This window comes from Astatotilapia calliptera, chromosome 10 (genome assembly GCF_964374335.1).
Source record: "Astatotilapia calliptera chromosome 10, fAstCal68.1, whole genome shotgun sequence".
Taxonomy (NCBI): domain Eukaryota; kingdom Metazoa; phylum Chordata; class Actinopteri; order Cichliformes; family Cichlidae; genus Astatotilapia; species Astatotilapia calliptera.
Window position 1 is genome coordinate 559690 of NC_137431.1, and position 13264 is coordinate 572953.

Sequence of the window (13264 nt, forward strand, 5' to 3'; positions counted from 1 at the left end):
AGTCAGAGCTCTGTTGTGCCAACCATCCCTTTAACGTTAACTAGTAATGACTTCATGAACTTCTTCACAAATAAAATTTTAATCATTAGAGAAAAAATTACCAATAATCATCCTACAGATATAATATTATCTACAGCTACTCTTAGTACCATTGATGTTAAGTTAGACTCTTTTTCTCCAATTGATCTTTCTGAGTTAACTTCAATAATTACTTCCTCCAAACCATCAACGTGTCTTTTAGACCCCATTCCTACAAAACTGCTCAAAGAAGTCCTGCCATTAATTAATGCTTCAAACTTAAATATGATCAACCTACCTCTAATAATCAGCTATGTACCACAGGCCTTCAAGCTGGCTGCAGTTAAACCTTTACTTATAAAGCATCTCTAGACCCAGCAGTCTTAGCTAATTATATGCCAATCTCCTTTTTGCTAAAGCATATAGTTAGGGCTGGACCAGGTGACCCTGAATCCTCCCTTAGTTGTGCTGCAATAGACGTAGGCTGCCGGGGATTCCCATGATGCATTGAGTTTTTCCTTTCCAGTCACCTTCCTCACTCACTATGTGTTAACAGACCTCTCTGCATTGAATCTGTTAGGATGCCTGGGTCGTCGACCCAGGGTTTTTGAGTTTATGATATTATTTATACTGTCTAGTTTTTGGTTTCTTTGAGTTCTGTCTTATGGCTTAGGTCTCTGTCTTCTTTAGTTGCTCTGTCTCCCCTATCACCTGCATCCCCTTGTCTAGTTCGCGTCTATGTGTATCTTAAGTTCCTATATCCCCGTGTTCAGTCAGTGTTTTGTGTCTGCCCTGTTCCCACGTCTCTGTTCCCTTTGTAGTGCCTGCTTATGAGCCTGTGTCTTTGTTCAGTCTGTGTTATGCATTTCCTGTTTTACTTTGAAGGTCTGTGTCTTATCTCAGTGTGTTCAGTTTACGCTTCTTTGGTCTCGTCAGTTCTGATTTGTCCCAGCTGTGTTTCCCTCCTGTTACCCATTCCCTGATTGCTCCCTCTGTGTATTTAAGCCCAGTGTTTCTCTGTGTCTGTGTCGCGATCTACCGTTTTCCTAGCTGTGTGTTCTGTCATTTCTCTAGTTTAAGTTTGTTTTGAGTTTTTTCAGTTATGTTATATTTTGAGTATTAAATTAAAGCCTTTTTTGAGTTCACGTCTGTCTCCGGAGTCTGCACCTTGGGTCCTATTCCTGCCTGCACACAGCCATACCTAACAGAATCATATCTGTTATTAATCTCTGCCTCTCTTCCACAGCATGTCTTTATCCTGTCTTCCTTCTCTCACACCAACCAATTTGCATTCAGTCATTAGTTACTATTCATCTCTGGCTGTGTCCCCTCTTCCTCCCTTCACCCCTAACCTGTTGTGGCAGATGGCCCCGCCCCTCCCTGAGCCTGGTTCTGCCGGAGGTTTCTTCCTGTTAAAAGGGAGTTTTTCCTTCTACTGTCACCAAAGTGGTTGCTCATAGGGCTTCATATGATTGTTGGGTTTTTTCTGTATATATTATTGTACGATCTACTGTGCAATATAAAGTGCCTTGAGGCGACTGTTGTTGTTGTGATTTGGCGCTATATAAATAAAATTGAATTGAATTAAAAGTTAGTAACTAAATTCCACAGGGTTCTGAGCTGGAACACATATTCTTAATATGAACAGTGAGGGACTGACACACACACCTTCATACACCAAGTTACTTTTTGCACAATACTCAGTCTTTTGCACTTTTCTATAGCACTGTTGTGTCTGCACTGTCTTGTGTACTGTGTACAGCTTCATTCACTTCCGCCTACTTGCAAAGGGGAAGCCATTTCTCTGCTTCAGAGACTTTGAGAAAGCAATCCATGCCTTTATTTCACCTCGCCTCGACTTCTGCAACAGTCTCTACTCTGATGTTACTTCGTCGTTGTTATGTTATTGTATGGTTGATTGTCATTTATGCTTAGAAATATCTACTCATATATGCTTAGAGTTGTATAATCAATGTCATGTTGGTAGAGGTTTGATCCTTAATAGTCTGCAAAGGCTTGGTGTGCATTCCAGAGTGTTCTGGCATTCACACCTACATCCTGGGAGCATGAGAGAGGTCGTACCTTGTCTTATTGTTTTTTGGTAGGATAAACGTAGCTATGTCAGCACCAGCTTTGGGGAGTCTTCACAGGGTCACATCTTGACCCCCCCCCCCCCCCCCACCCACACACACACACACACACACACGCACACACACAGGCAAGGTGCTCTTTGTGTGTATGTAGACGTCATATGTTAATGAACCTATGTATATTCATGTGAGCGCAATAAAAGAACAATGTTATGGGGGAGCGGACGAGAGGGACTGGGGTCAAGCGAAGGAACGGCACTTGTCGTGGTTCTCTCCCTCATGCATGAGTAACACGAAGAACTTTGCCTACTTGGTGTTCAATGCTTTTGTTGTGTAATTAAATTGTCTTGAACGTTACAGCGAATAGGTTTATGTGCTAGACAGACCTAACAGTCATCTATTGGCTGACTACAGCTGGTTCAAAATGCTGCAACAAGGCTTCTGACTGGCAAGTGGAAGCGAGAGCACATATCCCCTATACTTGCCTTGCTACACTGGCTGCCAATAAGTTTTCGAATTGATTTTAAGATCTTGACACTTGTTTTTAAAACATTGCATGGACTAGCTCCTATATATCTTTCTGATCTTTTAAATTGGTATAGGGCTTTGGAGCATGATGTCATGGGAGGGGACGTGACTGCCGAGGCACCATTTTAGCAGGCCAAACAAAGGGCTAAAGGAGCGAAAGCATCAGCAAAGGTTCGCCCTTGCTGTGTTGTAAGTTGTTAGATCACATGACCGGGAAGGGAATAAGCTGGAAAATGGGCTCGCTTTTTATTCTTTACCCACTTAGAAGCAACGTGCGGGAGCTTATGTATCGGATGTTACCAAAAGAGGGCATCTAGCCTGGATAGCAGCTGTGAGACGAGTAGGATCTAAATAAGTTCATATTACTCTTTATAGCCTATTGGTTTTATAGGTCATAGCAAATTAGAACAAACATCCTAATGAGTGATTTTGTAGATATACGTTCTATAGAGTTCCTAATTGTTTTTCATTATTGTAGCAAACCAGCCTATGAAATGGATAAAACAAATCCTGACTGGGTTCCAACGCTACACATGGGGCACTACGAAATCCCTGCTTCAAACCACATGCTACATACTAGAGATGGACCGATCCGATATTACGTATCGGTATCGGTCCGATACTGACCTAAATTACTGGATCGGATATCGGAGAAAAATAAAAAATGTAATCCGATCCATTAAATATCACGAAAGCACCTCAGAAAACTTGCAACACGCCGTAACTCACCTCAGAACGTTAGCACGTCGGAGCAGTATGCATCACGTGATAGAGCGACTGTGGCATGCGGGACCTGTGGTGGTCTGGATAGCATGTGGAGCTTCGCTAGCTAGAGAGAAGTAAAGCAAGTGTGTAAGTCCATCTCTGAATGTTTGTAAAGCATTCCTGCGTTAAGCTTAACAAGCGATATATGGAGCGACTGCCTCTTCTTGCTGCTACTTCAATCATGAAACTGATCAATGATCAGCTGATCAGCTTTTCTGTCGCGAGTCCGTGTCTCTTGTTTGCTTTTGGCCCACTTTGCACCAGAAAGAGGAAACCAGCGGCTGAACAACAGCAGCACGTTTAAGCTTGATCAGCTGTTGTTAGAATTTATTTAATATTACTTTCTACACCAGGATCTTTTTCTACGTAGCTGACGGCTGTAACTGTGCAGGGGCGGATCTAGCAAAGTTTAGCCAGGGGGGCCAATAGGGCATTAACAGGGAAAAGGGGGCACAAAGACATACTTTTCTTTCTTATTCTCATTTAAAATGTCTTGTTTTTAATAATTAATTATCTGACACCCAAAGTTTTAATTTGATGTAAAATGAATAGAAGTCAATTACTGTATATAGTGACTATTAAGTCTAATATACCCTAGTAAGCTATAGTACTTTTTCCTTTGGGAAGGTACCATCTGTGCAGTCTGCAATTTTGTTGAAGAAAGCTGTTGAATCTATTTAATATTTCTTGAAAAATAATTGATTTCTGTGCATTTTTTTTCACACTGCATCAAATTAAGGTTGATTACGTCGATTAAGCATCATGAGGTGGCGCGTGAGGGGTGGTTCCCTATTTTTTATTTATTTATTTTTGTTGTTGCTGGGAGTTGGAACCCTATTAGTTAGGTTGCTTAATATTTATGCTAAGTACTCTTTAAAATACCAGAATAGGGAGGATGGTGTAGGTCTAAGTTTATTAGATTGATCAGTATTGCTGAACTATGAAATATTCTCTTTTGCATATAGGTATAACAGAATAGCTTTAGTGTAGTTGTTGTTTTAAACTTGAGTATGAACTTATACAAAATGCAGCAAGATATTTAAAAAACAGTTTTGTTGATTAAAAAACACTATATCGGATTCATATCGGTATCGGCAGATATCCAAATTTATGATATCGGTATCGGACATAAAAAAGTGGTATCGTGCCATCTCTACTACATACCAGCATGCCAATCAGATTACTTCTTCCATGTGAGGGTGAACATGTGCCCCAGTGTGGTAGTAAAACCAGGGAAACATGCTCTTGTTAAATACTCTTAAAAGTCTTGTGCTGTATATGTAGTGTTAAGTTTTCAAAAGAGAGTAAATTACAGAATGCTAGTAGTGGGTGATATTATTTAAATGCTGTCATGATTTTATGTGAACATTTTGTCGTTTGTAAACTATTAATGACATTGATTCTACATTGTTACTGATGTGATGTTCTACAAAGTGGTTTTAATTAAAAAAAAAAAAGGCAAACATTTATTTGTTTCTTTATTCAACTTTTCAACAGTGTTACTTATATGTAGTAAGTACATATTCAGTAAATGCAAATTATTTACATGGCAATGCACGTCAGGCACAAATGTAGACCCCCTAAATCAGGGGTGTCAAACTCAAATACACAGTGGGCCAAAATTCAAAACTGGAACAAAGTCGCGGGCTAACATTAATATTTATTGAAAAGAAAAAAATCTTCCTCCAGATATAAGAATGAATCTCTTCTTATGGAGTCAAACAAGTTTTGCTGAAAAACTGAATATGGAACAAGCAAAGCTTAAATACTAGACAATATATATATATATATATATATATATATATATATATATATATATATATATATATATATATATCAGCTGGATAGTGTAGACTACACGCCTTTGGAGCAGAGGGTCGCAAGTTCGATTCCTGCCTGGGGCGTCTGTATCCAGTAAGGGTCCTAAGGCTAGACCCCCTATGCTAAGCAAGCCTACCGCAGACATGAGCGAGACAGATAAATATGAAGGCATGCCGGCTCGGACGTCGCCCGGATCAACAAGGTCCGCGTCAGGTGTTGAGGAACCAGGGCACCCTGACGAAAAGTGGGCTACTGGAACAAGAAGGCATCGGTGGGCAAGAGACGAAAACAGGGCGTTGTTGGAATGCTACTACGCAAGTAACCCCGGCGGAAGGGGCTACATGAATAGGATGCGGGACCTATGGATTCTTCGATATCCAACATCCACAATGACGGCGAAACAACTAGTAGCTCAGTGTTCCAACATTCGAAAGAAGGGACTGCTCTCACAGCTAGAGATTGACGAGGTACAACACAAATGCTATGGCAAGGAGGAGTCAGGACGCCAGGTCAGGGGGGAGATATCATCACCCCCACCCGAGATTGGGTACATAGCCCCAAGTGCGATAGGAGAAGGATCGTTGAGTGCGAGAGGAACTGACCTGAAAAATAGGATCATGGCCAAGCTTGAAACCTGTATCCCCCGTAGTCGGTTACCAAGATTACGTGAAGTACCCTCAGAAGGTCTGCTAGATGATGTTAATGCAGCACTACGGACGATACCTACAACCACGATTACCGACACTAGCAAGCTGATCTACAATACGGCAGCAGTGATCAGTGAGATGCTTGGCTACAAGTTGAACAGCCACAAGGGGCAGTACCCTCCATGGAGAAGGAGGCTAGAGGGCAAGATCAAAGTAGCACGGAGGGAGGTTAGCCAACTAACGGAGTTGCAGAAAGGTGCGACAAAGAAGATGCATAAGAAATACAGCAAGCTGTCCATACCTGAGGCCTTGGAAACTGCCAAGCAAAGACTCATAGCCTTGGCCAGCCACTTGAGGAGGTACACCAGAGAGATAGAAGGCAGGAGAATAAACCAGCTGTTCTCCACAGAACCAGCAAAGGTGTACTCTCAGTGGCAAGGGAACAATAATAAGAGAACAGCACCACCAAGGCTGGAGACGGAGCAATACTGGAAGAGCATATGGGAGAAGGACGCAACCCATAATGGCAATGCTCAGTGGCTAGTGGATCTGAGGGCAGACCACAGCGACCTCCCTGAACAGGGTCCAGTAACCATCACAGTGGCAGATATCCAAGAAAGGGTCTCCAGTATGAAGAGTTGGACAGCACCAGGGCCCGACATGGTTCACGCCTACTGGCTAAAGAAGCTGACTGCACTCCACGAGCGTCTGGCAGCACAAATGAACCAGCTGCTAGTTAACGAGAGACACCCGGAATGGCTAACCGAAGGTCGGACGGTCCTGATCCCCAAGGACCCCAAGAAGGGACCGGTCCCCTCCAACTACCGACCAATAACCTGCCTCAGTACTACATGGAAGCTCCTGTCAGGCATCATATCGGCTAAGATGAATAGGCACATGGGTCAATACATGAGCGGCACACAGAAAGGGATTGGCAAGAATACCAGAGGCGCAAAACACCAGCTACTGGTAGACAGAACAGTCAGTCGAGACTGCAAGACCAGACTGACCAACCTGTGCACTGCCTGGATTGATTACAAGAAGGCCTATGACTCAATGCCCCACAGCTGGATACTGGAATGCCTAGAATTGTACAAGATCAATGGGACCCTAAGAGCCTTCATCAGGAACTCAATGGGGATGTGGCGTACAACACTAGAGGCCAACTCCAAGCCCATAGCACAAGTCACCATCAAGTGCGGGATCTACCAAGGAGATGCTCTGTCCCCACTGCTGTTCTGCATAGGCCTGAACCCCCTCAGTGAGATCATTAACAAGACTGGCAGATGGTAGTCGGATGGTAACAAAGAGAGGGAAGTTAGTCAGAACTGAAGGGATTGAACTACCAGAAGGCAACATTGCAGACATAGAGGACAGTTACAAGTACCTGGGGATCCCGCAGGCGAATGGGAACCATGAAGAGGCCGCTAGAAAAGCTCCAACCACCAAGTACCTGCAGAGGGTCAGGCAAGTCCTGAGGAGTCAGCTGAATGGTAAGAACAAGATCCGGGCCATCAACACGTACGCCCTGCCCGTGATCAGGTACCCTGCTGGGGTAATAGGCTGGCCAAAGGAGGAGATAGAAGCCACTGACATAAAGACAAGAAAGCTCCTTACCATGCATGGAGGGTTTCACCCCAAGTCCAGCACCTGGAAGGACAGGCCCCTGCACGGTATGTACCACCGGCAGATAGAGGAGGTGGCTGATATCCAGAAATCCTACCAGTGGCTAGACAAAGCTGGACTGAAAGACAGCACAGAGGCACTAATCATGGCAGCACAAGAACAAGCTCTGAGCACAAGATCCATAGAGGCTGGGGTCTATCACACCAGGCAAGACCCCAGGTGCAGACTGTGTAAAGATGCCCCAGAGACAATCCAGCACATAACAGCAGGGTGCAAGATGCTAGCAGGCAAGGCATACATGGAACGCCATAACCAAGTGGCCGGCATAGTGTACAGGAACACCTGTGTCGAGTATAATCTGGAAGTCCCGAGGTCAAAATGGGAGATGCCCCCAAGGGTGGTGGAGAATGACCGAGCTAAGATCCTGTGGGACTTCCAGATACAGACGGACAAAATGGTGGTGGCTAACCAACCGGACATAGTGGTGGTAGACAAACAGAAGAAGACGGCCGTAGTGATCGATGTAGCGGTTCCGAATGACAGCAATATCAGGAAGAAGGAACACGAGAAGCTGGAGAAATACCAAGGGCTCAGAGAAGAGCTCGAGAGGATGTGGAGGGTGAAGGTAACGGTGGTCCCCGTGGTAATCGGAGCACTAGGTGCGGTGACTCCCAAGCTAGGCGAGTGGCTCCAGCAGATCCCGGGAACAACATCGGAGATCTCTGTCCAGAAGAGCGCAGTCCTGGGAACAGCTAAGATACTGCGCAGGACCCTCAAGCTCCCAGGCCTCTGGTAGAGGACCCGAGCTTGAAGGATAAACCGCCCGCAGGGGCGTGCTGGGTGTATATAATACCAGTAGGCCAGCTCTAATAGTAATGTGGTATGGCTTCGCGGGCCAAATGTAATTAGGCTGCGGGCCAAATTTGGCCCGCGGGCCAGAGTTTGACACCTATGCCCTAAATAAAACATTATGGGTTATTCAGAACAGAACTATGCTTAGAGAAATATTTTCCCATCAGTTGATCCAACTCCTCCACAGTAGCAGGTGGAATTTTTCTTTTTTGAGGACGGCTTCTTTTACCTGTCACTACGGATGGTCTGTTTATGTTTTGATTGAGAGCCTTTTTTGGGGGCAGCTGAAGAGGAGAAGTCTATCTTATGGCCAACCACTGATTGTATCTTGGTCATATTACCCAGCAAAACCCAGTATGCAGGTTCATCTGTAACAGTCCTTGTGCCACAGATCAACACTGTTGCTTCTACACTCAACAAAAATATAAACGTAGAAACCTAAAATTCATTCCAGATACACAATATAACCATCCCTCCCAAACAGTGGTCACAAATCAGTCCAAATGTGTGGTAGTGGGCACATCTGCTATATTGAGATAATCCATCCCACCTCACAGGTGTGCCACATCAGGATGCTGATCTGACATCATGAGTAGTGCACAAGTGTACCTCAGACTGCCCACAACAAAAGGCCACCCTGGAATGTGCAGTTTTTTGCGCTATTGGGGGTCTGGGGACCCAGAACCGGTCAGTATCTGGTGTGACCACCATTTGCCTCATGCAGTGCAACACATCGTCGCATGGAGTCTATCAGATTGTCAATTGTGGCCTGTGGAATGTTGGTCCACTCCACTTCAATGGCTGTGCGAGGTTGTTGGATATTCGTGGGAACTGGTACACGCTGTCGTATACGCCGGTCAAGCACATCCCGAACATGCTCAATGGGTGACATGTCCGGTGAGTATGCTGGCCATGCAAGAACTGGGACATTCTCAGCTGCCATCTGCCCTGAACAATGTGAACCATGATTCATCCGTGAAGCGCACACCTCTCCAACGTGCCAGACGCCATCGAATGTGAGCATTTGCCCACAGAAGTCTGTTACGGCGACGAGCTGGAGTCAGGTCAAGACCCCGATGAGGACGACGGGCATGCAGTTGAGCGTCCCTGAGACGGTTTCTGACAGTTTGTGCAGAAATTGTTTGGTTGTGCAAACCAATTGTTCCAGCAGCTGTCTGGGTGGCTGGTCTCAGACGATCTTGGAGGTGAACCTGCTGGATGTGGAGGTCCTGGGCTGGTGTGGTTACACGAGGTCTGCGGTTGTGAGGCCGGTTGGATGTGCTGCCATATTCTCTGAAACGCCTGTGGAGACGGCTTATGGTTGAGAAATGAACATTCAATGCACGGGCGACAGATCTGGTTGACATTCCTGCTGTCAGCATGCCAATTGCACGCTCCCTCATTGCTTGTGGCATCTGTGGCATTTTGCTGTGAGACAAAACTGCACAACCAGGGTGGCCTTTTGTTGTGGGCAGTCTGAGGTACACCTGTGCACTACTCATGATGTCAGATCAGCATCCTGATGTGGCACACCTGTGAGGTGGGATGGATTATCTCAATATAGCAGATGTGCCCACTACCACACATTTGGACTGATTTGTGACCACTGTTTGGGAGGGATGGTTATATTGTGTATCTGGAATGAATTTTAGGTCTCTACGTCCATCCCATGGGGAATGGGAGCAGTAACAAAGGTGTTGCGTTTATATTTTTGTTCAGTGTACTTTAAACAGAAGAGCAGCGACATGGCTGCAGGTCTCCACGACTCCGGCCTTACAGGTGCAGTGGGTGGCTTCAACCTTCCCTGTGATGCTCACATTGACCCATGGCTGCAATGCTGGTTTATTCAGTCTTTGAGAGTGCAGGACCTGAAACACACACAGACAAAGTTCATTTAAAGACAAGAATAAAGTGTTTAGAAAGTTAGCACATACATGTAGGGATGGGTACCGGTGTCCGGTGCCATGATGGCACCGGTTCTGACATAAACGGTAGTAACCAGACCGAAAAGCAGCGCACATTTCGGTGCTTTATTTCGGTGCTTTTTTTTCCTGAGCTGTGATACACTTCTAGCCAATCATTTTACGTTTCCGAGGATAGTAGGCGGGTCCAGGTACGTACGTTCTTTTAGAGCAGAGCTACAGATTAAAAATGCCCAAGGCGAAGCGGTCAAAGTCTGGTTGTACTTCACAGCAAAAGATGCAAACTCAGCAGCAACAAGTGCTTTAAGCTGATACTGTGATACTGTCAAAGGAGGTAACACCTCAAATCTGATGAAACACCTGGCGACATGCCAGCGGGTTTTTTTTAAAAGCCGAGAAATGCGCCGTATTTGATAGCTTGCTGTGGGACCTCACACCGTGCACATCTACTGTGGGTGTAGTGCCTGTTATCTGACCCGGATTTAGCAACATCCCCCAAAAACCCGAAGAGGAGAGTCCTGGCCCCTAGCCCTGCCAGTGTAGCAGAAATGATGAGGATGATGATGCAGCAGCAGTCGTTCTTCTCTGCGTAAGTAGCTTAATGTTGTTCGTGTGTAATTTATGTTGGGTAGGCTAACCACGTTATTACATTAATGCATGTAAGGTGAATTAGCAAACATCATCATAGCTACATGCGGCTGTCTTCTTGTTTGATGGCAGATACTCCCTTCACCCTGGACAAAAAGGCTAAAACGACCAAAGAAAAAGTGGAAAACAGCTAAACATGAGAGGTTTTTGGACAAAGTTTGTGTTTTTTCCATTGTTTAAGCACTGCTTCCAGCCAAGAGTGATACCATATATGCCCCATAGCTGCAGAAAAGGCTAACATTGTTATCTTTTTACAAAAAAAACCAGCTGAACATCAGAGGTTTTTGGACCAATTTTGTGTTCTCCATTCTTTAAGCACCGGTTTGAGCACCGTTTGAGTACCGGCACCGTTTCTAAAGTACCGATTTGGCACCGGTATCGGATAAAACCTAAACGATACCCATCCCTACATACATGTAATTTTTTATCTTTTTATGTATCCATCTATAGAACGCTGCATGTTACATTCTAAATCTGCCAACAAAAAATGATGTAATCACTTTAGAGATGGAGAAAGTTTCGTTTAGTTTAGTTTAATTATTTATATAGCACATTTAATTACAACAGGAGCGTTGACCAAAGTGCTGTACAAGAATACAACATACCTAATAAAATAACTTAGAGTATTGATAGCAAACACCAAATATGAATTAACAAATAACTCTCATGCTGTATTAAAAGCCAGTAAATAAAAATGCGTTTTAAGATAAGATTTAAAAAGATTGACCGTGGGAGCCTGTTATTCCACAGCTTAGGCGCTACAACTGCAAATGCTGGATCGCCTCTATGAACCAGCCTCGACCTTGGTGCAGCTACAAGCAAAAAATCACTTGATCTAAGAGATCTAAGGGGGGTATAAGTCTGCAAGACGTCAGACAAATACCCGGGAGCCTGTCCATTCAGGGCTTTGTAAGTCAACAATAAAATTTTAAAATTAATTCTGAAGTGGACAGGGAGCCAATGAAGGGAGGCGAGCACCGGGGAAATGTGTTCACATCTTTTAGTACGTGTCAGAAGACGAGCTGCAGCATTCTGGACTAACTGCAGCCTTGCCAGACAGGTCTGGCTAACTCCAGCATATAAGGAGTTACAATAGTCCAGCTGGGATGTAATGAAAGCATGAATCGCCCGTTCAAAGTTTTTAAAAGATAAAAATGATCTCACCTTAGATAAAAGCCTCAGTTTGAAGAAAGACCACTGTACGACTGAGCTAATTTGTTTTTCAAAGGTGAAATTGCTGTCAAATATAACCCCCAAATTTTTGGCATGTGATTTGACAAAAGGCTCAAGACTGTGCAGGTTAACATTAGAGGTGCTGGGATTGCCGCTTGGTCCAAAAATTAGCACTTCAGTTTTGTTCACATTGAAGTTAAGGAAGTTAGAGGCCATCAAAGATTTAACTTCACAGAGACACTGAAGTAAGGGATCTAGTGAGGCAGGACTGTTTCCCTTCAGTTGAAGATAGATCTGAGTATCATCGGCATATGAATGAAAACAAATGTTACATTTTCTAAAAATTAGACCTAGAGGCAGCATATAAATGGAGAACAATATTGGCCCCAGTATAGATCCCTGGGGAACACCACAAGTAAGGGGAGCTGAGGAAGAGATAAAATCGCCAAAGCTCACAGAGAAGGTCCTGTCAGACAGGTATGACCTGAACCACTCTAATGGGGTGCCCTTTACGCCACAATGCTCCAACCGCGAGATTAAGATGCTGTGGTCAACAGTATTGAAGGCAGCGGTCAGATCTAAAAGCAGAAGCACAGCTGAGTCACCTGAGTCAGTGGCTAATAAAAGATCATTAAGAACTTTTAAAAGTGCAGTTTCTGTACTATGAAGAGTTTTAAAACCAGACTGAAACCTCTCAAGAACATTGTGTCTGTTTACAAAAGATTGCAGCTGTACAAACACAATCTTTTCCAAAATTTTCGACAGGAAGGGGAGCTTTGAAATAGGCCTGAAGTTAGTGAGGACAGAGCAGTTGAGATTAGGTTTTTTAAGTACAGGCGGTACAATAGCATGTTTAAAACAGGCTGTACAACACCTGAGCTAAGGCTGCTATTAAAAATAGCTAAAATGTCAGAACTGACAACCTTAAAAATCTTTTTTAGAATGTGTTGGAATAATGTCATTTGGACACGATGATGTCTTTGTGCCATTACATACTTCCTCCACCTCATCAAGACACACAAGCTCAAACTGATCAAAATCAGCAAAGCAGGTGAATATTTTAGAAACGTCATGTGAAGGCAGGGCGATCATAGATCGAAGCTGTTTTATCTTATTGATAAAAAAACTGCAGGAACCTTTCACAGGTGTCTGAGGAACTATTAATACAAGAAGC

The 13264-nt window shown here is 44.2% G+C and overlaps 1 protein-coding gene across 2 annotated transcripts in view; it reads right to left on the reverse strand.

Moving 5' to 3' along the window:
* The window catches only part of LOC113030199 (CXADR-like membrane protein), a 113407-nt gene that overhangs the window by 87272 nt on the left and 12871 nt on the right, over positions 1-13264 (reverse strand). Inside the window, exon 2 of one of the 2 annotated variants that reach the window (XM_080307403.1) lies at positions 10125-10215. The exons of the other annotated variant lie outside the window; for it this stretch is intronic. Within the exon in view, the coding sequence (XP_080163529.1) occupies positions 10125-10215 (91 nt within the window). The remainder of the gene's footprint in view (positions 1-10124; positions 10216-13264) is intronic. 2 annotated transcript variants of the gene reach the window in all.